We start from the raw sequence: 25873 nt of genomic DNA, 5'->3' as shown, positions 1-25873 counted from the left end.
AAACTAAAACCTGTAGGTTGGAGGCCTATTTTTATAGTTTTACTGAAACATAGCCACACCCATTTGTTTACATATTGTCTATGGCTGCTTTCACTACAACAGCTGAGTTTAGTAGTTGCCATAGAGACTCCAAGCCTAAAATATTTACTATCTGGCCCTTAAATTACTCAACACTACGGATAATGACAACCAGCTAAAGACACCTAGGAAATACCCATGAAATACAAGAAAAAACAAGTATTTTTGTGTAGCTATATAAAAATGTTCATTTAGAAATGTGAGGTGCTTCAGAACTCTGATGAAAAACTGATGAACTCATAAAAGTGCTAACAAAAGATCAAGATGAAAAAAAACAATTAATTACATGGGACTGAGTGAACTGACGAGGATGAGTATAATTTTTGTGACTTTCTGTCTGAATTTAAAAAAAAAAAAATCCCACAAGGACTCAGAGGCAAAGAATATACAAATCAATTTTCACTGCAAAGTAAAGGAGCTGTTACAGTGGAGGATTACTGGACTGAAAGTCAATATTATGACATAGTATGAGTGTGTTTCATGTTTGGTAATTGCAATCATTGTTGCTTTTGTTGTGGTCATCCAAAAAAAAAAAAAAAGAAATGTGAGGTGCTCATTAATTATGTCTAGTTATAATGCAACAATCATTTATTTACTTATTCATTCAAAATGTTTACTGAATGCCTACTACATGCCAAGTACAGTTCCAGGTACTGAGGATATGGTGTGAAAAGGACAAAGTTTCTAGTCTTATGGATCATACAGTCTTGTGGGGGAAATCAGACAATTAACAAGTATATTATAAAAATGTCAGAGAGGGGCTTCCCTGGGGGCGCAGTGGTTGAGAATCTGCCTGCTAATGCAGGGGACACGGGTTCGAGCCCTGGTCTGGGAAGATCCCACGTGCCGCGGAGCAACTAGGCCCGTGAGCCACAATTACTGAGCCTGTGCATCTGGAGCCTGTGCTCCGCAACAAGAGAGGCCACGATAGTGAGAGGCCCGCGCACCGCGATGAAGAGTGGCCCCCGCTTGCCGCAACTAGAGAAAGCCCTCGCACAGAAACGAAGACCCAACATAGCAATCAATCAATCAATAAATAAATCTTTAAAAAAAAAAAAAATGTCAGAGAGCCACACAGAGAATGAAAGTAGGATGGCATACAGTGGCAGTCCAGGAGCCACTTTAAATTAGGCAGACAGAGGCAGTAACACTTAAGGGACTATCTACACAATAATAGCAGTAAAAGATCAAGGAGATGAGCATTCAGGAATTCCAGGCAGAGTAGACAACTAGGAAAGGCCCCTAGATGAAAAGGTGCCGGCGAGCTGGTGTTGAGGAACCACAAGGCCACTGTGGCTGGGGCATGTAAGCAGTATTACTTAGCTGCTGTATTTAGTCAACCTCAGAAGCAAATGCTCTCTAGATATGCACAAATCAGCACACTTTTCTGTTAATGGCATTAGTCTGACTGCCTCCAATTCTAAGACATATAACAGATACCTATATGTTTTATCAATGTGGAATAGGGGTACCTTCTTATTATCACATTAGAAATACATCTAAATACAAATATATTTTAATGATAAATTTATAAATTATATTACTTTAAATTATAATTTAAATAATTTATTATTTATATTACATTGTAATAAAAATAACATTACAGAATACTTAGAAATTAATGTGGATTAATTCACTGACAGTACAATTATCATTATTATGTTTTCTAGCATTAAAATACGCACACTTTCATATAATTACAATCATTATAATAACAAATATTTACTGGGAACTTTTATGTGGTAGGGACTATACTAAGAACTTTAATTTATTTAATCCTCACATTCAATGGCAGGAGGCAGGTGCTATAACTCCTATTTTATGGATGAAGAAACGTGTTTGGGAGAGGTTGGCTAACATATCCAGTACTAACTCCAGAGTCTTAAATTTTTTTTTTAATTAATTAATTAATTTATTTATTTTTTTTGGCTGTGTTGGGTCTTTGTTTCTGTGCGAGGGCTTTCTCTAGTTGCGGCAAGCGGGGGCCACTCTTCATCACGGTGCGCGGGCCTCTCACTATCGCGGCCTTTCTTGTTGCGGAGCACAGGCTCCAGACGCGCAGGCTCAGTAGTTGTGGCTCACGGGCCTAGTTGCTCCGTGGCATGTGGGATCGTCCCAGACCAGGGCTCGAACCCGTGTCCCCTGCATTAGCAGGCAGGTTCTCAACCACTGCGCCACCAGGGAAGCCCCAGAGTCTAAATTTTTAATCTCAATTCCCTTCGACTTTACAACATACAAAATTTTGTATCATAATTTTAGTTAACATATCATTAGCATGAAACATTGTGTAACCAACCACAATTTTGAATGGTTACAGAATACTCCAGTGAGTTGATATACAACTGATATAAAACTGAACTGAAGCAAATTCAGAGTAAAGTGAAAATGACCATAGATGTAATTACCTAATAGCCTCTAAGATTAACACAGCCAATGTTTTCTTTCAGCACTAAAAGAGATCTCTTTTCCTTTAGGTGTCACCAGAAGGAGTAGGCTTCCCTTTGGGACTATGATAAAAAACGGTAATGTACAATTTGTCCTGCTATACAAGTTTCTAGAAAACTAATTCACTCACATACAATTGGTAAATATAGAAATGATGTCAGCTTTATGTGGTAGCTGTGTTGGTTCATAAATGATTTTTTCTAGGTAAGGGGAACCACAGAGTGGGAGGTCAAATTATGACTTTGAGCAGGTCAAATTATAACTCATGCCATGCAGGCAGAAGCCCTTTCAGCTTTAAAATTTTTTAAAAAGTGCCTTCACACATGCATACACACACATGCATACGCACACACACACAAGACCAAGAATGAGAAGAAATTATTCACTGGGAGCCTGGCTGACTGAAGCACTCCATCTCTAGCCCAAGCTGCAGTGAATCTTTGGGACATTCCACCAAGAGCTGCAGTTGGATCCTGCTCTTCTGGCTGATCTCCTATGGGTTCCTGGCTACACTCTACATGTTCACAAGCAGATGATGCTGCAGGCTCTGAATAATGAGGTGCCAAAGTATCATGACCACATTTCTAGTCCAGGACTTAGTGTTTTTCCCAAACCAGCATGTTGGAATATATATTCAGTATGTCAGATTCAAACACTTATGATGGGTAAATTATAGTCTTTAAAGAATTAAAAAAACACATTTAGTAAAACGAGAGAATCTTTTGATGGAACTCTTTAAACACAGAGACCTAACTTACAGTGCATCTCAGTTTTCTCTTGACTTATTTGAAGAATACAGTGGGACTATTGATGCTGATTTTGGCTACTCCAAAAGGAAACCATTTATGAAAGCAAACATAACCAAAAGAAAACCAATAAACAAGGTCCTACTATTTTCAAAACTATATTCAAAATCCTGTAATCAACCATAATGGAAAAGAACATGAAAAAGAATGTGTGTGTGTGTGTATATATATATATGTATATATATGTGTATATACATATATATATATATATATAGAACTGAATCACTCGGCTATACAGCAGAAATTAACACTACACTGTAAATTAACTATACTTCAATTAAAAAAAAAGAAAACCAAGGATAATAAATGAAGGAAACAGGCATGGCAGTATCTACAGGATGGAGCCATAAACTTCAAGTATTTTCCGTATTACAGTGGAGTGGCGGGAACCACGTGTGGACTATCTACAGCCAATGGTTGCTGCCTAGGTAAACCTTCATGCTAACACTGATCCCAGGATCCCAGGGAAGATCTGGGAACTTCCACACCTAGCCAGGAAGGCCATGTAAAGTTCCTTAGATGAGTTAGCTTCAAAATCAAAGAGACAACATAGTTATGAGTAGAAGAAATGTTTTTCTTCCTTGGGGAAAAAGGCAGAAAACAGAGATTTAAAGAATACAAGAGTCTTGGCACAGAGATTTCCTGTTAGGGAAAATGTAGAACCTAAAATAGTCTCTTAGGATATCCAGGAAGCCTCATATAGAACCGTGGCTGTCAGAGGCTGATGGAAAAAACATAGATCAAAAAGAAGATTCTAATGACAAAAAGCAGATAAATGGAACTTCTATGAGGAATCTTACCTTGGAGAAATTCTTTGAAGAAAATTACAAAAAACAGAAAGTCTCTCTTTGGAGTTATCAAAAGGTACCTGCTATGGATGTTCACATTTCCCCCACCACTCCAAATTCATATGTTGAAGCCCTAATCCCCAAAGTGATGGAATTTGGGGGTGGGGGCCTTTGGGAGGTGATTAGGTTTAGATGAGGTCATGAGAGTGGAGCCACCATGATGGAATTAGTGCCCATATAGGAAGAGGGTGAGACCAGAGCTGTCATTCTCTCTGTGCCATGTGAGGGTACAGCAAGGTGGCTGTCTGAAAACCAAGAAAAGAGCCAAATCACCCTGGCAAATCTGGCAGCATCTTGATCTTGGACTTCCCAGTGCCTCCAGAACTGTGCAAAATAATTATTTGTTGTCTAAGCTGCCCAGTCTGTGGAATTTTTCCAGAGCAGCCCGAGCAAACTAAGACAGTACCTAAACAAGAACTTATTTGCTGTTTTTCTATGTCTGCTCAAGAACCTCATGTATATTGGAGGTGCTCTTCTTTCCCATGCACCGGGTCTACCTGTGGACTGGTAAACAGTGTGGTACAGAACAGTGGTTCAAAAGGGAAGCTTTAAAGTCAGTGGTATCTGGTTTCAAATTCTGTGTCTGTTACTTTCTTAGGCAGACTTTCAAACTATAGAAGAGATAAATACAATCTGTTATCAACCTTAATGTCATTGTGAGGATTAAATGACATAATTAAATATTATATAAAATTAAATATAAAATGTATATAAAAACTCAGGTCATGGCCCACAGAATGCTTTTGGATTATACCAATATGCAGGAAAGGGCTGCCTGTTTGTACAAATAAGCCTACTCACATTTATCACTACTATTTTTTCAAAAAGTGAAATTCCAAAACCAACAACAAAAAAGTACTTTCAAATCAGGGGTTAAACAGTTGGTCAATGTCCTCTGACCAGACCTCACACAGCTCACAGTAACAGGTTAGCCTGAAATAACCTTAGACTGCCAAAACCCAGCTCCCCCTAATTTTTAATACTGCACAGCATTCCATTAAATTGCATCATTTCCAAATTTGTATATGAAAAACAATGTTGTGGTGAATGTTCGTATACAGACATTCTTACACACTTGATAAATCTCTTTAGAATATGGAGTAGAGTTGATATAATGAAGGTATGTACACTTTAAGTTTTGATATACATTGCCAAATTACAGGAGGGGAATTTTAAAGAAATGACAAAATACAAAGTACATTCAATTCAATTATTCCTGCATAATCACACCACTGAGGAAGCCCAGTGTTTCAACTGGGAGACAGCTAAAACCTAACTATATCTGATCACATTTAGTTCTTTTTTTTTAAAATTTATGTTACTGAAGTATAGCTGATTTACAATGTTGTGTTAATTTCTACTGTACAGCAAAGTGATTCAGTTATACATATATATATATATACATTCTTTTCCATTATGGTTTATCACAGGATATTGAATATAGTTCCCTGTGCTATACAGTAGGACCTTGTTGTTTATCCATTCAATACACAATAGTTTGCATCTGCTAATCCCAAACTCCCAATCCTTTCTTCCCCTATCCCTTCCTCCCCCTTGGCAACGGCAGGTCTGTTCTCTATGCCTGTGAGCCTGTTTCTGTTTCGTAGGTAAGTTCATTTGTGTCATATTTTAGATTCCACATATAAGTGGTATCATATGGTATCCTCTTTCTGACTTACTTCACTTAGTATGATAATCTCTAGATCCATCCATGTTGCTGCAAATGGCAATATTTCATTCTTTTTATGGTTGGATAGTATTCCATTGTATATATGTACCACATCTTCTTCATCCATTCATCTGTCGATGGACATTTAGGTTGTTTCCATGTCTTGGCTATTTTAAACAGTGCTGCAATGAACACTGGGGTGCATGTATCTTTTCCAATTATAGTTTTGTCTGGATATATGCCCAGGAGTGGGATTGTAGGATCATATGGCAACTCTATTTTTAGTTTTTATGAGGAACCTCCATACTGTGTGTTTTCCATAGTGGCTGCTCCAATTTACATTCCTACCAACAGTGTAGGAGGGTTCCCTTTTCTCCAACCCCTCCCCCAGCATTTTTTATTTGAAGGCTTTTTTTTTTTTTCTTCTTATTTATTTATTTATTTGGCCATGCCGCGTGGCTTGTGGGATCTTAGTTCCCCAACCTGGGATCGAACCCAGGCCCTCTGTGAAAGCTCGGAGTCTCAAACACTGAACCACCAGGGAATTCCCTGAAGGCTTTTTAATGATGGCCATTCTGACCGGTGTGAGGTGGTACCTCATTGTAGTTTTGATTTGCATTTCTCTAATAATTAGCAATGTTGAGCATCTTTTCATGTGCCTTTTGGCCATCTGTGTGTCTTCTTTGGAGAAATGTCTATTTAGGTCTTCTGCCCATTTTTCGATTGGGTTGTTTGATCACATTTAGTTCTTAATGACTAAGTAGCATCTCTACATATTTTCCTACAATATTAACAAAAATATTCAATAACTTGGAAGGACCACAATAATCCATGTACATTTAAGCCTGAAGACTTCAAATAATCAGGTTAATGACAAGTCTGAGTATTTTGAAAATAGTTTTTGAATGTCTAACACTAATAGGTTGCCCAAATGATATGCATATACTTTCCCAAATCCTACAAAAATACCTTCTAAATTTTAGTTTAATTAATTTATTGAACCAAAGGTCATCACGTAATTTATGGCCACTGATAAGACAACAACATAACTTATATGCTATACCTTTATTGTACAGTCTATTTTGATTATATATAAAGATATAGATATAGATACATGACTGTCCACAAACTCAATGCAACCTCTGGCCAAGAGAGCAATAAATGTCATGAAATGGGATACGTGAGTGGGGGGCAAGAGGAAGGGGGACTCTGACATTTTGCTCTGTATTTCTACATTATTTCAAGTGTCCGTAACTTAGATATTCACATATTACAAGTATATTAAAAGGAAAGACAAAATTCCAATACCATGATACTTGAAAATGAGGCTGACTCTGATTTGCTGTTATGGACTGAATGTTTGAGTCTCAAAATTCATATTTTGAAATCCTAATCCCCAGTGTGATGGTATTAGGAGGTGGGGCCTTTCAGAGGTGATTAGGTTACGAGGGTGGAGCCCACATGAGTGGGATTAGTGTTCTCATAAAAGAGACCCCAGAATGCTTTCTTGCCCTCTCTTCACCATATAAGGATACAAGATCTGCAACCTATGTGAAAACAAATTTCTAGAAAGAGATATATAGCAGACTGTATTTTCTAAAAACGGTCATAGCAGTATTTCTAACCACACACGCTCTTCCAGAATCTTGCCACTCCCCATCAAGAGGTGGAGTCTCCTAACTCAAAAGTGGTTTAAAATTAACTCAAAATATATTAAAGACCTGAATGTAACACCTGAAACCATAAAAATCCCAGAAGAAAACATAGGTGGTAAGCTCCCTGACATCAGTCTTGGTGATAAGTTTTTGGATCTGACTCCAAAAGCAAAGGAAACGAATGCTAAAACAAATAAGTGAGACTACATCAAACTAAAAAGCTGTTGCATAGCAAAGGAAACCATCATCAAAATGAAAAGGCAACTTATTGAATGGGAGGAGATATTTGCACATCATATATCAGATAAGGGGTTAAATATCCAAAATATATAAAGAACTCATAAAATTCAATAGCCAAATAAACAAACAATCTGATTAAGAAATAGGCAGAGGATCTCAATAGACATTTTCAAAAAAAGACATAAAGTTGGCCAACAGGTACATGAAGAGATGCTCAATATCACTAATCATCAGGGAAATGCAAATCAAAACCACAATGAGGTATCACCTCACATATATCCATCATATATGTATATCAATATAATAGAATTATTATTCAGCCTTAAAAAGGAACAAAATCTTGCCTTTTGCGACGACATGGATGGACCTTGAGGGAATTATGCTAAGTGAAATAAGTCAGAGAAAGACAAATACCATATGATCTCACTTATATGAGGAATTTAAAACAACAACAAAAGATCAAGCTCAAAGATATAGAGAACAGACTGGCGGTTGCCAGAGGTGGCGGGGTTGGGAGGTGAGTGAAATAGGTGAAGGGGGTCAAAACGTACAAACTTCCAGTTACAAAATAATTTAAGTTATGGGGATGTAATGTACAGCATAGTGACTATAGTTCGTAATACCATATTGCATATTTGAAAGTTGCTAAGAGAGTAGATCTTAATAGTTCTCATCACAAGAAAAAAAATTGTAACCGTGTATGGTAACAAGTGTTAACTAGACTTACTGCGACAATCATTTCCTAATATATACAAGTCGCACACCTGAAACTAATGTTATTTGTCCGTTATACCTCAATTAAAAAAGAGGTGAAGTCTATTCCCCCTCCTCTTGAAGCTGAGCAGGCTCAGGACTGCTACAACCAGAAGTATAGTAGAAGTGTTGTATGTGACTTCTTAGGCTGGGTTATAAAAAGTATCCAGGCTGCATGGTTCTTTCCCTCCCCCATCCTCTCGTGGGATGGATGCTTGCCCTTGGAACCAAGCCACTGTGCTGTGAGGAAGCCAAGCAGCCACATGAAAAGGCCGTATGTAGGTGTTCTGGCTGACAGTACTAGGTAGGGTTTCAGCCACCAGCCAGCATCAACTGCCAGACAGTGAGTGAGCAAGCCTCCAGATGCTCTTCCCGCTCCCAGCCTCTCAGTCGTCCAGCTAAGAACCCAGACATTATGCAGCAGACAAGCCGTCTCCACTGTGCTCTGTATGAACTCAAGACACACAGTTTGTTAATTAAAAGGTTTTTCTTATGCCACTGAGTTTTAGGGTAATTTGTTATACAGCCATAATAACGGGAATATAAGAGAAACTGTAAATAGCTTAAAATCAGTAAAGTGGCAATGAGAGGCTGGGGAACATAGGGAGATTTTTACTTGTCCATTTCTACACTTAGTACTGCTTGAATTTTGTGCCATGAGGACATGCACTAGCTATTTTATCTTTTAAATAAAACATAACCTCACTTCTGTGAAGGAGGCCAGAAGGGGGTCCCCTCACACAGTACAACCTGATGTCAATTACAAGAAGAATTGCCAATTACAGACCTCAACAGAAGATCATCAATCACAGGCTCCAACAGGAAAAGATGTACACTGCATCTCCTACAAGAAACTGACTACCCCAGCAACTCAGCCAATGAGAAGCCATCATCACCCTGAGCTCTCACTTTTCTCCAATGGGCTTTTGTTCAAAACAACCCCTCCCAACTTACTCCTTTTTCTCTATAAAATAATGTCCCTCTCCTTTGTTCCTTGGACTTGCTCAATAATATTAAATTGGGGATAAAATATATATACCATAGTATCTAAATGTTTATTTGTGAGAAAGATCCGGGAAGGTGCATATCAAATTCATCTAGGGAAGTAGGAACATGCCAGATATAGAGAAGTGAGTGAGAAGTTTGGTCTTACTTTTAATGTATTGATTTTGTGAAAGAACATTAGTATATTATTCATATTAAAAAACATTTTACAAAAATATAAATTAATAGGAAAAGATACTAGCAGTAGATATATTTGCTGGGTAGAGAAGTTTCTCAAGAAACTTTTCAGGCATACATCTTCCAGGAAAAGGCCAATGATATAGGTCTTACTCAACGTGACTTATTTAAGTACAGTGGACATGAGTCACAATTTACAAGGCCTTCAGGCTTGTAAGGGGAATCTGACCAATGATCTCCCAGATCACATGCTTACAGTACTTTAATACGGAAACAAATGTAAGTAAATTAAGAGATGCAGAAGTTTCAGTTACACGGTTTAGATTAGAGCTGAAATACAGAGCTCAACAAACAAACAAAAGGGGGATTATCTGCATTCCAAACCTTAGGTTACAACAGAAAGGAGGAAAAACACAAAGCATAACCTAAATTCACATTTCTAAATCCATCTGTTCTCTTTCTGGAACGCCTATCATTAATAGAAGAAACTGTATACCAAGAGACAGCCAGTCAAGGAGAACAGGAGAAGGAGGTGGCAAGAGAGCAGAAGAGGATAGAAACAGAATAATTCTGCAAATGGGGAACTGAAAAAGTCTCTCGCCAGGCCATCTTTATGATTGTAAGGAAATATAAGTGATTTTTAAAAAACCCAAACAACTAGATATATCAGTTATAAGGAAATACCTCCTTAAAAACAAAACTAACCTCAGAGGAGACACACACCAAAAAACCTACAACTTAAAAGAATGATTTATAATTAGACTATGATTTTGTGTTGGCATCTTTCTACATATCCAGTAGTATTCTACTACTACATCAATAAAAACCCATATTTATCAATAGGCATATTCCCATGTTAACAAGTAATGAAACACAGAACTGTACATAACATGATAAAGATATCTGATTTTAATTGAAAGGGACTCACTCTATATTCTTATCCACCTCTTTAAGTCTACTTAGCCAGTATTTAATGAGTAAAACATTAAAGTTCTAATTAGAGTATTAGATTAGGATAGAAAAATGCCTGTAATGTCAGATAATGCCTCCATTTTTTAATGTTTCTGAACATTCCTGAGACAAACAGAACCTGGCAAACAAATCCTGGCAAAACACTTACCTGGCAAAATACAACTACATTAAAAACAGTCTAATACCTGTGTAACCCAAGGGTGTAATTAGATCATAGGAAGGAAACATGCCAATAGAATAAGTAAAGCTTTATTTGTCATGAGCACCCCAAAATGGGCATTCTTTGTACTGCAGTCTTACCAACCTTAACTGAAACACTGTTTATAATGTATCATTTAAAACACTCCTGTAAGAATACAGTGATACAGTCATTTGCTTTAAAAGTCCATATTGCAGCTATATTGGGTTGGCCAAAAAGTTCGTTCGTTCTTTTCCGTTAAGGTGGCTCTAGTAGCACTTAGTTGTCTTTAACTTCATTCGAAACAATTTTTTTAGATTGTATGTGACAGCTCTCATATCAGCGTGCATTTAAAAAAAGACTTATCAAAACTGGTGAACTTCTGTGTAGCCATTTTAATATTGAAGATGGAAGAAAAAAAGCAACATTTTCGGCATATTATGCTTTATTATTTCAAGAAAGGTAAAAACGACTGAAATGCAAAAAAAGATTTTGTGCAGTGTATGGAGAAGGTGCTGTGACTGATCAAACATGTCAAAAGTGGTTTGTGAAGTTTTTCGTGCTGGAGATTTCTCACTGGACAATGCTCCACGGTCGGGTAGACCAGTTGAAGTCGATAGGGATCAAATCGAGACATAATTGAGAACAATCAACGTTATACCACGCGGGAGATAGCCAACATACTCAAAATATCCAAATCAAACACTGAAAATCATCTGCACCAGCTTGGTTATGTTAATCGCTTTGATGTTTGGGTTCCACATAAATCAAGCAGAAAAAAACCTTCTTGACCATATTTTTGCATTTGGAACGTAATGAAAATGTTCTTTTTTAAAACAAATTGTGATGGGTGAGGAAAACTGGATAATGTACAATAATGTGAAACGAAAGAGATGGTGGGGCAAGTGAAATGAACCACCACCAACCACACCAAAGGCCGGTTATCATCCAAAGAAGGTTGGATTGTGTATATGGTGGGATTGCAAGGGAGTCCTCTATTATAAGCTCCTTCCGGAAAACCAAACAATTAATTCCAACAACTACTGCTCCAAATTAGACCAACTGAAAGCAGCACTTGATGAAAAGCATCCAGAATTAGTCAACAGAAAATGCATAATATTCTATCAGGATAACACAAGACCACATGTTTCTTTGATGACCAGGCAAAAATTGTTACAGCTTGGCTGGGAAGTTCTGATTAATCTGCCGTATTCACCAGACATTGAACTTTCGAATTTCCATTTATTTCAGTCTTTACAAAATTCTCTTAATAGAAAACAATTTCCATTCCCTGGAAGACCGTAAAAGGCACCTGGAACAGTTCTTTGCGCAAAAAGATAACAAGTTTTGGGAAGGACTTCCCTGGTGGCGCAGTAGTTAAGAATTCGCCTGCCAATGCAGGGGACGTGGGTTCGAGCCCTGGTCCAGGAAGATTCCACATGCCACAGAGCAACTAAGCCTGTGAGCCACAACTACTGAGCCCAAGCGCCACAGCGACTGAAACCCACACGCCTAGAGCCCGTGCTCCGCAACAGGAGAAGCCACCGCAATGAGAAGCCTGTGCACTGCAATGAAGAGTAACCCCCACTCGCTGTAACTAGAGAAAGCCTGCGCACAGCAATGAAGACCCAATGCAGCCAAAAATAAATAAATAAATAAATACATACATAAATCTATTTTTTTTTAAAAGTTTTGGGAAGATGGAAGTATGAAGTTGCCTGAAAAATGACAGAAGGTAGTGGAACAAAAGGGTGAATACATTGTTCAATAAAGTTCTTGGTGAAAATGAAAAACGTGTCTCTTATTTTTACTTAAAAACCAAAGGCACTTTTTGGTCAACCCAATATAATAAAATGCATGAAAATCAGATTTATATTCTTTGTACTGGTACAGCTTAGCAGTTAAATAATCAAAACGTACATGGAACTGGTGAGGCAACAGTAAAGTGTTTGAATTGCTGTTTATGTCCATTTAGCCTTAGAAGACATACAAGTTTTTTCTATTTTTATATATATTTTTAACATGAGAAAAAATTGTACCAATTCAGAAATCAACAAAGGTAAGATGAGAATACAGTCTTATTAAAATTATTAAAAAGCTAAACATGGTAGAATATATTTTCTTTGCAAATCACATTAACAGTGCATTCAAAAATTTTATTCTTCAGTGGAAAAAGTCTGTGATTACTAGTTTTTCTATAGAACTGTCCTGCTTATAATACCTCTGAAGATGCTTACAAAGTTTTATTTTTAAGTTAATATTTGAATAGGTAATGTACTCTCATAGTTTTAAAAGGTAAAAATACAGTGAAGAGTCTCTCTTCCACAGTCTTCTCCTATTCCTCTACCGCCTCCTTGACTGCAAATATAGTGCGTTTTTTTAAGGTACCTGAAGGAAACCGACAGGAAGCAGAGCAGATCATCGTACCGAAGAAACAGCACAGGGCCTGGAGCTAATGCCAAGCTCGAATGTGCCTCTGCCACTCTCTGGTCGGTTCCAATACTTGGGAAAACCTCAGGGTCCTCATTTGAAAAAGGAGGATCAACATCAGAGGATTTCTGTGGGTTTAAAATAGTGCCTACATTCCCTTCAAACTCTCCCCAATATAACCATCGTTATGAATCTGAGATATATTCCTTGGAACCTCTTCTATGCATTTACAAACATTATCCTGACCTACACATACTCTCATACTCTAACCTTAACCTGCAAAGGCATCTCTATGGCTTTCACTAACATTTCTCAGATACTTCTAAAATATGTTTCTTCTCTTACTTCTAATTGTTTTTGCATTCTCTGTTGTTTGGGACATAAACAGCTTGTCCCAGACGTGATGGATTCTCTCTTTTGTCAGTATTATTCCTGTGTTCAACTGTTTTGGCTTTGAATTAATTTTGTCTGAGATTAAGAGTATCACATTCTTTTGGGACAGCTTTCCCTACACTCCCACTCCTTTCATCACTTATCTATGAGATTTTGTTTTCAGTGTCTGTCTCCCTTGAAAAACAACAGCATTTAAAAACTCCAACCTGTCTCTATTAATAAGTATAATCCACTCACACATAACATTTTACTTTATGCTTTCTATTAACTATGCTTCTCTTGTTTCTTCCTGCCTGCCTTCAGCTTACTTGGGTTTCCTTTTTCCTTTTTTTCTTTTTTTTTAAATAAACCCTAATTCTCCCCCCTATTCAAAGTTCTCAAATGTGTCAGTACTAGGGCATCCGGATATCTGAGAGGCAGTTCTTTGGTTGTTGTGACTGGCTTGCATCCCCCCCTAACTTTCAAAGGTCCTGCCACACATTCACTAAGTGAAAAACTTGAGCCTATAATATAATCTAAGTCCATTTCAAAGAAAAACACGAAGTATTTTTTGGATGGTTATACTCGACACAGAATTATCGAGGAATTTAACTGGACTTTCACATTTAAATCAAGGGAAGACTATACTTAGTTTTGTTTATGACTCTACCAAGAATCTGGTGACTTTGAAACTTTACCATTTCAAAAAATCATGTTGCTGGTGGTACTTAAGGCCAGCATAACATACTTGTATGGGTCTGCATTTATAGCTACACATTCATAATGACTTTTCATATTAGAAGGATCTAACTATTTCATCTTGTCTTCTAATGTAGCTGTACCTGCGACCACACTGTAGTCCTTTTATTTTCTTCAACTCTTTGCTTGTTTTTCTGTTCATATTTATTAATGAAGGACTAGGCTGGGTGAGCAGTTAGGGTATACAAACAGCTTCCCTTATCAAGAAAGCATGCAGGTAGCTATAACCCTGGAATGTCCCTTCACCATTATCCTGGGATCTCCATTCACCATCACTCTGGAAATTACTTTTGCCTCTCTCATATGTTGGATCTCCTGCTTTCTACACTCGAAATCTCTTCATTCTTGGTTTATGCCTACATCTTGGTGAAAAACAGTTCATCCTCTAGTAACCAGCTAAGAAAAGGTACATGAGGTAAAATTTTTGAAGACTCTCCTCCTATTTGATAGTTTGGTTGGATATAGAATGATGGATTGGTAATAATTTCCCTTCAGAATTTAAAGTCACTGTGCTAATGCCTTCCAATTTTGCTGTTGAAAAGTCTAAAAGTCATTTAGACACTTGATCCTTTGTATGTGACCTGTATTTTCAGGAATGGCAAGGCAGCCAGAAACGGTAGAACAAAGTGAGCAAACGGGAACCAGTGGAGTGAAGGGGGACAGATTACACATTGCCACATAAATTTTGTTTCTTTTCACTGAGTGTCATGGGGAACTACTGCAGAGTTTTGAGGAAAGGAGGAATATTACCTGACTTATCGGAAATAGATCATTTCAACTCCTGTAGTGAGACTAAAGTTGAAGAAAATGGAGATGGCAAGAGGGTAGAAGCAAAGAGACCAACAAGGAGGCTAATTTCAATAATCTAGGCAAGAGATGATGGCAGGTTAGACCAGGGTGTTTCACTGGAGGTGTGAGAAATGGCTGGATTCTGGATATATATTTTTAAGGTTGAGCCAAAGGGATTTGGTTCTGCATTAGCCATGGGGTTGAAAGAACAGAGTAAAAGATGACACAAAAGCTGTTGCCTGAGCAACCAGAATAATGGAGTGAATAGAGAAGACAGGGAATTCCCTGGCGGCCCAGTGATTAGGACTCTGGTGCTTTCACTGCCGTGGCCCGGGTTCAATCCCTGGTCAGGGAACTAAGCCTCATGGCGTGGCCAAAAGAAAAAGAAAAAAAAAAAAATAGAGAAGACAGAAGTATAAGGTTGGGGGCAAGAAAAGTTCAGTTATGCACACATCAAGTACAAAATGTCTACTATTTGTCCAAATGGAGATGTTGCATCAACAGCTGGATACACGAAAGTCTGGAATTCAGGAGCAGCAGCTTTTTGGCTGGGCTATTTTGTAGCATGGGCTCATTTTGGCATTTACATTCCCTTTGATCCTATTCATTTTCCATGCCAGGTTATCCAATGTGAGCCACATAATATTTTTTTAATACGTCCTTTTCTGCTTAAATCATCTAAAACTTCTATTACTTACAATGAAGAACCTTAACTGAAATCATTACTAAATCAGGAAAATAAATTAGTTTTAAATTGTGAATGAATAGAACTTTATTAAAATGGAAAGGAACTAACGGTAAAATCTTAACTGCTTCTAAGCTGAATATATCCCTTGGCAAAGCCCATCTATTTTCACAGAATAGGCAAAACAAAAACTGCAACCCAACATACAACTAATGAGCTAACCATAAAAAAATCATTAAAATCCTCAAGTTTCCCCAGATGAGTTTCTCTTCCCTCTGGAATCTTCAATACTGCTATCAGCATGTTATACATAAGGGGATCATCCATCAGTAACTGATATTGTGTGAAAATATCCATCATACACAAGAAAATCCAATTTTATTACATAAGGTCAAAAATAATAAAAATCCCAAATTAGAACGTGAAATTAATGAGATGGTACGCTATTACAAAGATGAATTAGATGTCCATTTTTAAAAAAATGAGACTAAATCTCTGCACTGTTATCATACTATAACACAGTATTATTGTATCTATGAGCTTCCTAAGCATGCAGACATCTAAATTCTAGTAGTTATAACTAATATAGAAAAAATATACCCTCAGATAAATTGCTTTTAAAACATAGGCTGGGGCTTCCCTGCTGGTGCAGTGGTTAAGAATCCGCCTGCCAATGCAGGGGACACGGGTTCGAGCCCTGGTCCAGGAAGATCCCACATGCCACGGAGCAACTAAGCCCGTGTGCCACAACTACTGAGCCTGTGCTCTAGAGCCCATGAGCCACAACTACTGAGCCTGCGTGCTACAACTACTGAAGCCTGTGCACCTAGAGCCCGTGCTCCACAACTAGAGAAGCCACCATAATGAGAAGCCCGCACACCGCAACGAAGAGTAGCCCCCGCTCACCGCGACTAGAGAAAGCCCGCGCGCAGCAACAAAGACCCAATGCAGCCAAAAATAAATAAATAAAATAAATAATTTATATAAATAAATAAATTAATTAATTAATTAATTAATTTAATTAAATTAAATTAAATATAGGCTGTAGAGTTAGAGTTCCACAGGGTAATAAGATAACAGATACTGGGGAAAAAAGGTCCTATAAAGTATGAGTAGAAGATAATGGATGCATGAGAGGTAGAAAAGTCTAGTATTGATATATTACAAAAGAATACAATGACGTTTAAATGAAAATATTGATAGTTTTTGCTAGATAACCTTTTTCTGATTATAAGATTTATTATCACAGAAAATACAAGAAAGTATAAAAGAGAAGTCTCAGCCCATATTACAGAATCCAGAGATAACCACTTTTAACATTCCGGTGTATTCTCTTCTAGTCTTTCTTCCTATGCACACATGTATATGAAATGGGTGGGTGTGTGGGTGTATGTGTATGTGTACACAAAAGCAAGATCTACCAAACGCCATTTGTACACCTTTTTTTTTTTCATTTCATATAACACACACATCTCCCTTGTTTTTAAATATTTTTCAAAGACAACTATTTTAAACAAGATTTTACCATATGAATTTCCATGATATAACCACTGTCCTACTAGTCAACATTAAGGTTGCTTATAACTTTTTATTACTATAAATAATGTTACAATAAATAGTATTATTCATAAATCTTTGAATTTCTGAATTTAGAGACCATATTTCTAACAATACTTCTTAGGAAAAATGTTTAGAAAGCACTTAAATATCAACAATGTAGATATGATCCAAAAATGCTGCTTGATTCTGAATTTAAATAAAAGAAGAAGAAATACACATGAAATAAAAATTAAAAAGCACAGTTCAATTCAAACAAACATCTATCAAACCTTGCCAGCAAGTTTCCTTAATGAATCAAATGAGTTTCTCCTCCCTCTGGAATCTTCAATACTGCTATCAGCGTGTTATACATAAGAGGGTCATCCATCAGTAATTTACATTGTGTGAAAATATCCATCATACACTAAAAAATGTGGACTTTTAAAAGATCTGTAAAAATCTAAAATCTATTTTCACATAATTAGGAAGTATTTCAAACCAAGAATGCTATAAGTAACGCCATCAAGCATGAATTAATGTGCCCATTAAAAAAGAAAAAAAAAGCTAAACATGGCTTCCTTGACAATCTACTAAAGTTAAGTGTACAGGGAACCCTAAAAAAGTAGGGCTTAGTTTTAGTCATCTCTTAAAAAGCAGCAGAGCTAGTAGAACAAAGCATGTTAAAAATAAAAAATACTATACTAGGAAATAAAAAGAGGTAGTAGCCCTTATTAAAAACTAATCTCCTGGGAAATTTTACCACAATTAAATTACAAGTCTATTTTTTGTTCCTAATATCAGAGTAATTTGAAAAAAATTTGCCTTATGTTTGATTGAATTAAGACATTAAAAACTATCAGCTCAAACTTCATAAATAAACAGGAGAAAATATTTTTTAAACTCTTCTCAGATTAATCTATTTTTACATCAATTATCAGAGATATGACATTGCCATTTTATTTCTATACTCACAAGAGTCTGATTTAATTTATAAGTTCTTAGTTTATTTCTATCCCTCTAAGGCACTCTTAAGGATCATAAGTCCTAGTATATGCTAATTCTCAAAGGAACATCATTCACAATCAATGCACTTCTGATCACTGTATATAGACAATGAGTGCGCAGAAAACTTGCTTATTCAAGTATTCCAGCAAATGTTTGTACCTGCCTTTATTAACTGGCCTATAATAATATACCCCGGTACAAGAGTATTTTAAAACAGCAAAATGTTGTTATAATGTATAACATAATAATAATATACAGTTGACCCTTGAACAACGAAGGGGTTAGGGACGCTAACCCGCCATACAGTTGAAAATCCACATGTAACATATAGTCAGCCCTCAGTATACGCAATTCCTCCAAATATGCAGTTCTACATCCTTGGATTCAACCAACTGTGGATGGTGTAGTACTGCAGTATTTACTATTGAAAAAAAATCCACATGTAAGTGGACCCTCAGAGTTCAAACCTACGCTGTTCAAGGGTCAATTGTACTTTATTGTTAATAATGGTCAAATTTTTCCTTTGTATATAAAAAGTATAAAGTATAGTACATAAACAGCCCTGTATTTAAGCTTTAAAAGTCTCTAAAAACCTACAGTTGAAATCTCACTACACTCAAAGCCTGTTGTTCAGAAATCTGCCTCTGTCAAGTAATTGATTTGGATCTGGAAATAAACTATATAGAGATTTTTATTGTCATGCCATTTGTTGGAGTAGGATTTGAACTATATCATAAGAGGAAGTGTGACTTCATAGCAGTTTATCAGGTAAACAAGCTCCGTATAGCCAAAAATTATATGCATTAATACAGAACAGAGGACTTCCCTGGCGGTCCAGTGGTTAAGACTCCGCGCTTCAATGCAGGGAGCGTCGGTTCGATCCCTGGTCAGGGAACTAAGATCCCACATGCCACATGGTGTGGCCAAAAAAAAAAATACAGAACAGAAAAGTCTCTACACAAATGTGTGTTTCCCACCCATGATGGTGAATTTTGCCAACAAAAATCTACCATAAATAAAGACAGCAATCTGTTTTTATATCTAATAAAAGAACTGCTGGCAAGCATTTTAACCATTATGACTTAAACCACTGTGGAATTTCAATTATGAAATAATTTTTAGTGCCCATCAGATGAAAATCTTCCAATAAACAACATGCTCCCCAAAACAAGACAGAGCGGTACAGTTCAGTTCTGAATAGGACTGTCCTGTTCATCTCACCAGATTGATCAGCCTTCTCATTGCATGTTCATGAGAGCAAACACATTCACAGGGATCGAATCCACCTTCTGCCATGATTACCCAGCTTGATTTATCTTGACTGTTTAAATCTAGGAGGAAGGAAAAAATATCATAAGACTACTATTCAGAGTTACTCTTTCTCTTGAACTATGAAGAATTCATGTATGTATAGATTCATAATAGTTTTCTTAAACTAAGTATAGTTCATATTTATTGACTTAAATCTATGAATTTATTACTAATCTTATATGAATTATGAATCTATACAAATGATTGGCTACCACTTTACCATCAGACTGATTTCCTGTAAATGCAAATGTATTCAGATACTCTATACTGGCCCCATCTGTGAAGCTGATGATACTAGAGCCCTACTCTGCTTAATTACCAAATCCTTTAACTTTGTTAGCCCCAGTACTGCTATGGACTGAATATGTCCCTGCTAAAATTCATATGTTGAAGCCTTAATCCCCAAGGGGGATGGTATTTGGAGGTAGGGCCTTTGGGAGGTAATGAGGTCATGAGTGTGGAGCCCTGATAAATGTGATTAGTGCCCTTAAAGAAGAGACTGATATCTCTCTCTCTTCAACATGTGAAGATACAGCAAGAAGGCATCCATCTACAAAGTAGGAAGAGATTCCTCACCAGACACTGAATCTGCCAACACCTTGATCACGGGCCTCCCAGAATCCAGAACTGTGAGAAATAAATATTTGTTGTTTAAGCCAGAAGTCCCCAAACCCCCTGGCTGCAGACGGCTATTGGTCCACGGCCTGTTAGGAACCAGGCCGCCTGGCAGGAGGTGAGTGGCCGGTGAGTGAGCTAAGCTTCATCTGCCGCTCCCCATGGCTCACATCATCGCCTGAACCATCCCTCCCCACCCCCCGTGGAAAAATTATCTTCCGTGAAATTGGTCCCTGGTGCAAAAAGGTTGGGGACCGCTGGTTTAGGCCACACAGTCTGTGCTATTTTACTATAACAGCCTAAGCTGACTATGGCAACTTTGCAGCCTTTATCCTACCAAGAAAGCCCTCTAAAAGAAAAAAATGAGTTATCTAAAATGATACCAATGTGTGGGGCAGGAGGGGCATGAATTAACATGAATGAACATGATAAAAGCCAGGAAATAGCTGGGAAGATTTTGAAAAATAAGAGTAACAAGATGGAGTACTATAGATATTTAAGATGGAATAGGCAATCAATGGAACTCGTAATTTAACTTAAAAGACCTTCATTCATTCAAAAAATATTTAGCACCTGTGCTAGGCATTAGCAATATAAAAGTGAGCAAAAACTGATACAGTCCTTACCCTAAGGGTGTTCACATTCTAATAGTGGAGACAGATATTAATCTAAATATTTTAAAAATTATAAATGCAAACTTGTAAATGTTATAAAAGATAAATGGACCAAAAGACTGGAAAAAACAACACACAGAAAGAGAGAAAATATTTGCAAATCATGTATCTGACAATGACTTAATGTCCAGACTACATAAAGAACCCCCTAACTCAGTAACAAAAGCAACTCAATTTAAAAATGGACAAAGGGGGCTTCCCTGGTGGTGCAGTGGTTGAGAATCCGCCTGCCAATGCAGGGGACATGGGTTTGAGCCCCGGTCCAGGAAGATCCCACATGCCACGGAGCAAGTAAGCCCATGTGCTACAACTACTGAGCCTGTGAGCTCACAGTAAGCCTGTGAGCCACAACTACTGAGCCCGTGTAACACAACTACTGAAGCCCGCACACCTAGAGCCCGTGATCCACAACAAGAAGCCACCACAATAAGAAGTCTGCGCACTGCATCGAAGAGTAGCCCCTGCTCGCCAAAACTAAAGAAAGCCCACGCGCAGCAACGAAGACACAATGCAGGGCTTCCCTGGTAGCACAGTGGTTAAGAATCCGCCTGCCAATGCAGGGGACACGGGTTCAAGCCCTGTTCCAGGAAGATCCCACATGCCGTGGAGCAACTAAGCCCTTGCGCCACAACTACTGAGCCTGCACTTTAGAGCCCGTGAGCCACAACTACTGAGCTCATGCACCACAACTACTGAAGCTCGCACACCTAGAGCCCGTGCTCTGCAACAAAAGAAGCCACCGCAATGAGAAGCCCACGCACTGCAACGAACAGTAGTAGCCCCCACTCGCCGCAACTAGAGAAAGCCCGCGCGCAGCCTACGAAGACCCAACACAGCCATAAATAAATAATTTAAAACAAAACAAAACAAAACACAATGAGATACCGCTTCACACCTATTAGGGTGACTTTAATTTTAAAAAAGGAAATAAATAATGTGGAGAAATTAGACACCTCCTAAATGGCCTTTCTGGAGAACAGTTTGATGGGTCCTGAAGTTAAGCGTAAGAATTATCAATGACCCAACAATTCCACTTCTAGGTATTTATCTCCAAAGATTTGAAAAGAGGGACTCAAACAGATACTTGTATGCTAAGTGTTCATAACAGCATTATTCACAATAGCCAAAAAGTAGAAACAACTCACATGTCCATTAACTGATGAATGGATAAGCAAAATGCAGTATATACATACAATGGAATATTATTCAGTCATAAAAATTAATGAAGTTCTGATACATAGATGAGCCTTGAAAACATTATGCTAAGTGAAATAAGCAGACACAAAAGGACTCATATGATCCCACTTATATGAAATATCTAGAATAGGCAAATTCATATAGACAAAGTAGAACTGTGGTTGCCAGGACCTGGAGGAGAGCAGAATGGGGAGCTATTGCTTAATAAGTAATAACTTAAGAGTTTGGTGTGATAAAGTTTTAGAAACAGATAGTGGAGATAGTTGTACAATGCTGTGAATGTAATGCCACTAAATTACAGACTTTAAAAAATGGTTAAAATGGTGAAATTTATGTATGTTTTATCACAATAAAAAAAAAATCATTGTGGTTGCCCAGGACTGAGGGGCTTGAGGAGAAATGGGGAGTGACTGCTAATTGGTACAGGCTTTCTTCTCTAGTGAAGAAAGTGTTCTAAAATTGATTATGGTGATGGTCACACACGCCATGAATGTACTAAAAACCACTGTACACTTTAAACGGTGCACTGTGTGGTATGTGAATATCTCAATAAAGCTGTTACCTTAAAAAAAAAAAAAGATAAAAGGTGCCTGTAGAGTATATACAGGTTCTAAACTTATCTAGGGAGTTAGGAAGATTTTACTAAAGAAGTTAATGCTGAGTTGAAAGTGGAAGGATGCACTGGAATACAATAGGGTAAGGTGGAAGTGGAAGGTATGGGGATCTAGGGCTGGAGGCATTCTAGACACAAAGTAAAGAGCAGTGCAAGACCCTGTAGTGAGTAAGAGTATAACCTGATGAAGGAACTGAAAGAAAGCCCCGACGTGCTGGAATTCAGACAGCAATCCAGACAACAAGAGTGGTCTGAAATGAGACCAGAGAGGTCACTGGGCCAGGCCACACAGAGCTTTCCAGGCGATGTTCAAGATTAGGGCTTCATCCAAAGATCAATGTGAAGTCCATAAGGGTTTAATGCCTGTGTGTTTTTAAAAGATCACCTTGGTTGCACTATGGAAAACTGAGAGTAAAGAAGCTAAAGTCAACGTAGGGAGCCTAGTCAAAATGCTCCTTCAATAGGTCAGTGATGATGACGTCCATTATAGAAATTTATAGGTTGAGGACAGCACATCAAATCACTGGGGGGGAAGACAAGTTATTCCATAAATGGTACTGGGGAAAGCTGACTCCTTACTCTCATTCCTTATACCAAAACAAATTCTAGATGTATGAGTGATTTTTTTAAATGAGGCCACACACAGAAATAGTCAACTAGAGCAATGGATCAGAAAAGAATGCTGACAAACTGACCCCATGATTTTACCAGAATGTAGAATGTGTAAAGGTGCTGTTTTATTTTAGTTATTTATTTTTAGAATATTTACAAAAGTTATTCTTCAAATATTTACTATGGTTATATCTATATACCTATGTCTTACTTAGATTTATTTTTTATAACAACTTCTTTGAGATAAATCACATACTATACAGTTCAGACACTGAAAGTGTACTATTCAATATTTAGTATATTCACAGAACTGTGCAACCATCACCACAATTTTAGAACATTTCATCACTCCAAAACAAGACCTATACCCATTAGCAATCACTCCTCACTTCCCTCTCTTCCTCCCAGCCCTGGTTAACCACTAACCTGCTTTCCGTCTCCATGAATTTGCCTATTACAAACAATTCATATAAATGGAATCATACAATATATGTTCCTTTGTTATTTGAATCTTTTAAGCAAGAATTACTTATTTGTTATTTATGGACAAGAAAATTAAAGTCATTTATTCCAGAAAACATGAACTTCAAAGGACTACTGTGTTGTACATATGGCACAGGTATAATAATCTGAAATATAGTTTTCTGTGAGAGATTACATATCCAAAGGTTTGATTTTATACATATTGTCACTCTGAAAAATTTCCTAGTTTACTGTCTGAAATTTCTTAGTAAAAATCAGAGCCAAAATCTTCAGCTGTGTTTCTAAAATGGTGCTATTTTAAACCATGGACTATTCAGAATTTAGAATATGATAAAGGTGCCATCTTAAACCATGAACTATTCAGAAATGGTGGAATAGTTGTCTGTTTTTTTAAATTGAAGTATGATGCATACAAAAGGACTGGAAGAAAATACATCAAACTTAATGAGTGGTTAGCTCTGGGGGAGAGAATATAATTTGCGGGACAGCCATTCATTTTGTCAATTTTTAAACATTTTTTATAACGACTATGTACTTATATATTAAAACTTTTAAAATATGGAAAAAATTTAACTAAAAAAGTCACAAATGTATAACTACAAGAAGGCCACTGGGATACATGTAGAAGAACATAAATCCAAGAACCTATAAAGGATCAATAATTTTGACAGCCAAAAATGATATCCAGTTTCTACAAGCCAAAAATATACTGTAAAATAAAAAGACAAAGAACTTAAAAAAAAAAAAACTTCAACACATATCAGCGTTAATTTCCTTAATTTACAGATAACTGAAAAATCAATATGAGAATGGCAATCTAACAGAAAAAAAGGAGCAAAGAGCATGTTCACAGGAAAACAGAGCCAATAAGCAAATACAAAATGGAAGAAGTGCAAATCTAAACATCACTTTTATCAGAAAATTGGAAAATTTATGTAGAAAACTTAGATATCCATATCAAAATAAGCATGCAAAATTTCTGTATAAGAATGGTCACTGCAACACTTTTTATAAGAGCAAAAAATGGTAATTCTAAGTGTTTATTTATGTAGCTCTAATTAAATAAATAATAGTATGAGTACCTGAAATCCTATACAGCTGTTGAAAAGAATGAGTCAAATTTCTATGTGATGATTTGGGGAAACAGCCAAGATACACTGAGGTGAAATCTAGTTGCAGAATAGTCAGGGAAATCCTACTTCCCATCTAATATCTTCTTGCCTGACTTAAGGGCAGGTGGGATTGGAAGGGGAAGGAAGTGGAGTTGCAGGTAACCTAAGCTGGAGAGGTTTACTCTCCAGAAGGTAGGAAATACCAAACACAAACTCTGACTACTTCACAGTTTTGTCTGAGGCCACTCTGTGTCCACACTTTTTTTTTTTTAATTGATTAGCCTTCATGTTAGACAACTGACTGTACATATCCAACACAGAAAACCCTGAAAAAATATATAATCTACCCTTATATGTAGATAAAGTTCACCCCTGAAAGTCTTTCTCAATTGTTTTTTCAAACTGTCCATAAGGAAACAAGGGCTCAGACTGTGCTGGGTGTGGACATATGCAAGTGTCCACTTACAAATACTGGTCCTTCCTCCCTCTCAATGCCTTGCCAGTCCAATAAAATGTTGGTTGAAATTAAAAGATACAGTCCTAAGTTTTTTTAAAATAAAATTCAAGTACTAAAATGCCCAATGTCTATCCAGTTCTATAGCCCCTGAACACAGAAATACAAAGTACTAGCAAACCGACTTTTATAAAGGGAGACTTGTTTTTATCACCCATAAAAATTGTAAAACAGCTATTTTAAGTCTCTTTTTAATCCATTTGACTTACAAAATTAGATTCCACCACCACCACCACCACCCCCACCCAAAAAAACACAGCTTGGGGGCAGGAACCTATTTTAGTCATCACTCTGTCTCTAAACACCTCCCTCATTGCTTAAGCCAAAGCAATGAATA

The 25873-nt window shown here is 37.2% G+C and overlaps 1 protein-coding gene and 1 pseudogene across 3 annotated transcripts in view; one reads left to right on the top strand and one right to left on the bottom strand.

Annotated features, from left to right (window-relative positions):
* LOC309661983 (proline-rich protein 11 pseudogene) overlaps nt 1-25873 on the top strand; it is a 367415-nt pseudogene that overhangs the window by 54706 nt on the left and 286836 nt on the right. The window lies entirely within an intron of this gene.
* The window catches only part of SMIM14 (small integral membrane protein 14), a 63806-nt gene that overhangs the window by 18211 nt on the left and 19722 nt on the right, over nt 1-25873 (bottom strand). For both annotated transcript variants that reach the window (XR_014264411.1, XM_082464322.1), the window contains exon 2: nt 19627-19736. Coding sequence is in view for 1 of the 2 variants with exons in the window: in XM_082464322.1 (XP_082320448.1) it covers nt 19627-19701 (75 nt within the window). In the remaining variant the exon portion in view is untranslated. The remainder of the gene's footprint in view (nt 1-19626; nt 19737-25873) is intronic.

The sequence above is a fragment of the Balaenoptera physalus genome, assembly GCF_965194825.1.
Source record: "Balaenoptera physalus genome assembly, chromosome: 5".
In the NCBI taxonomy this organism is placed as follows: Eukaryota; Metazoa; Chordata; class Mammalia; order Artiodactyla; family Balaenopteridae; genus Balaenoptera; species Balaenoptera physalus.
This window is presented reverse-complemented; position numbering and strand designations above follow the sequence as displayed.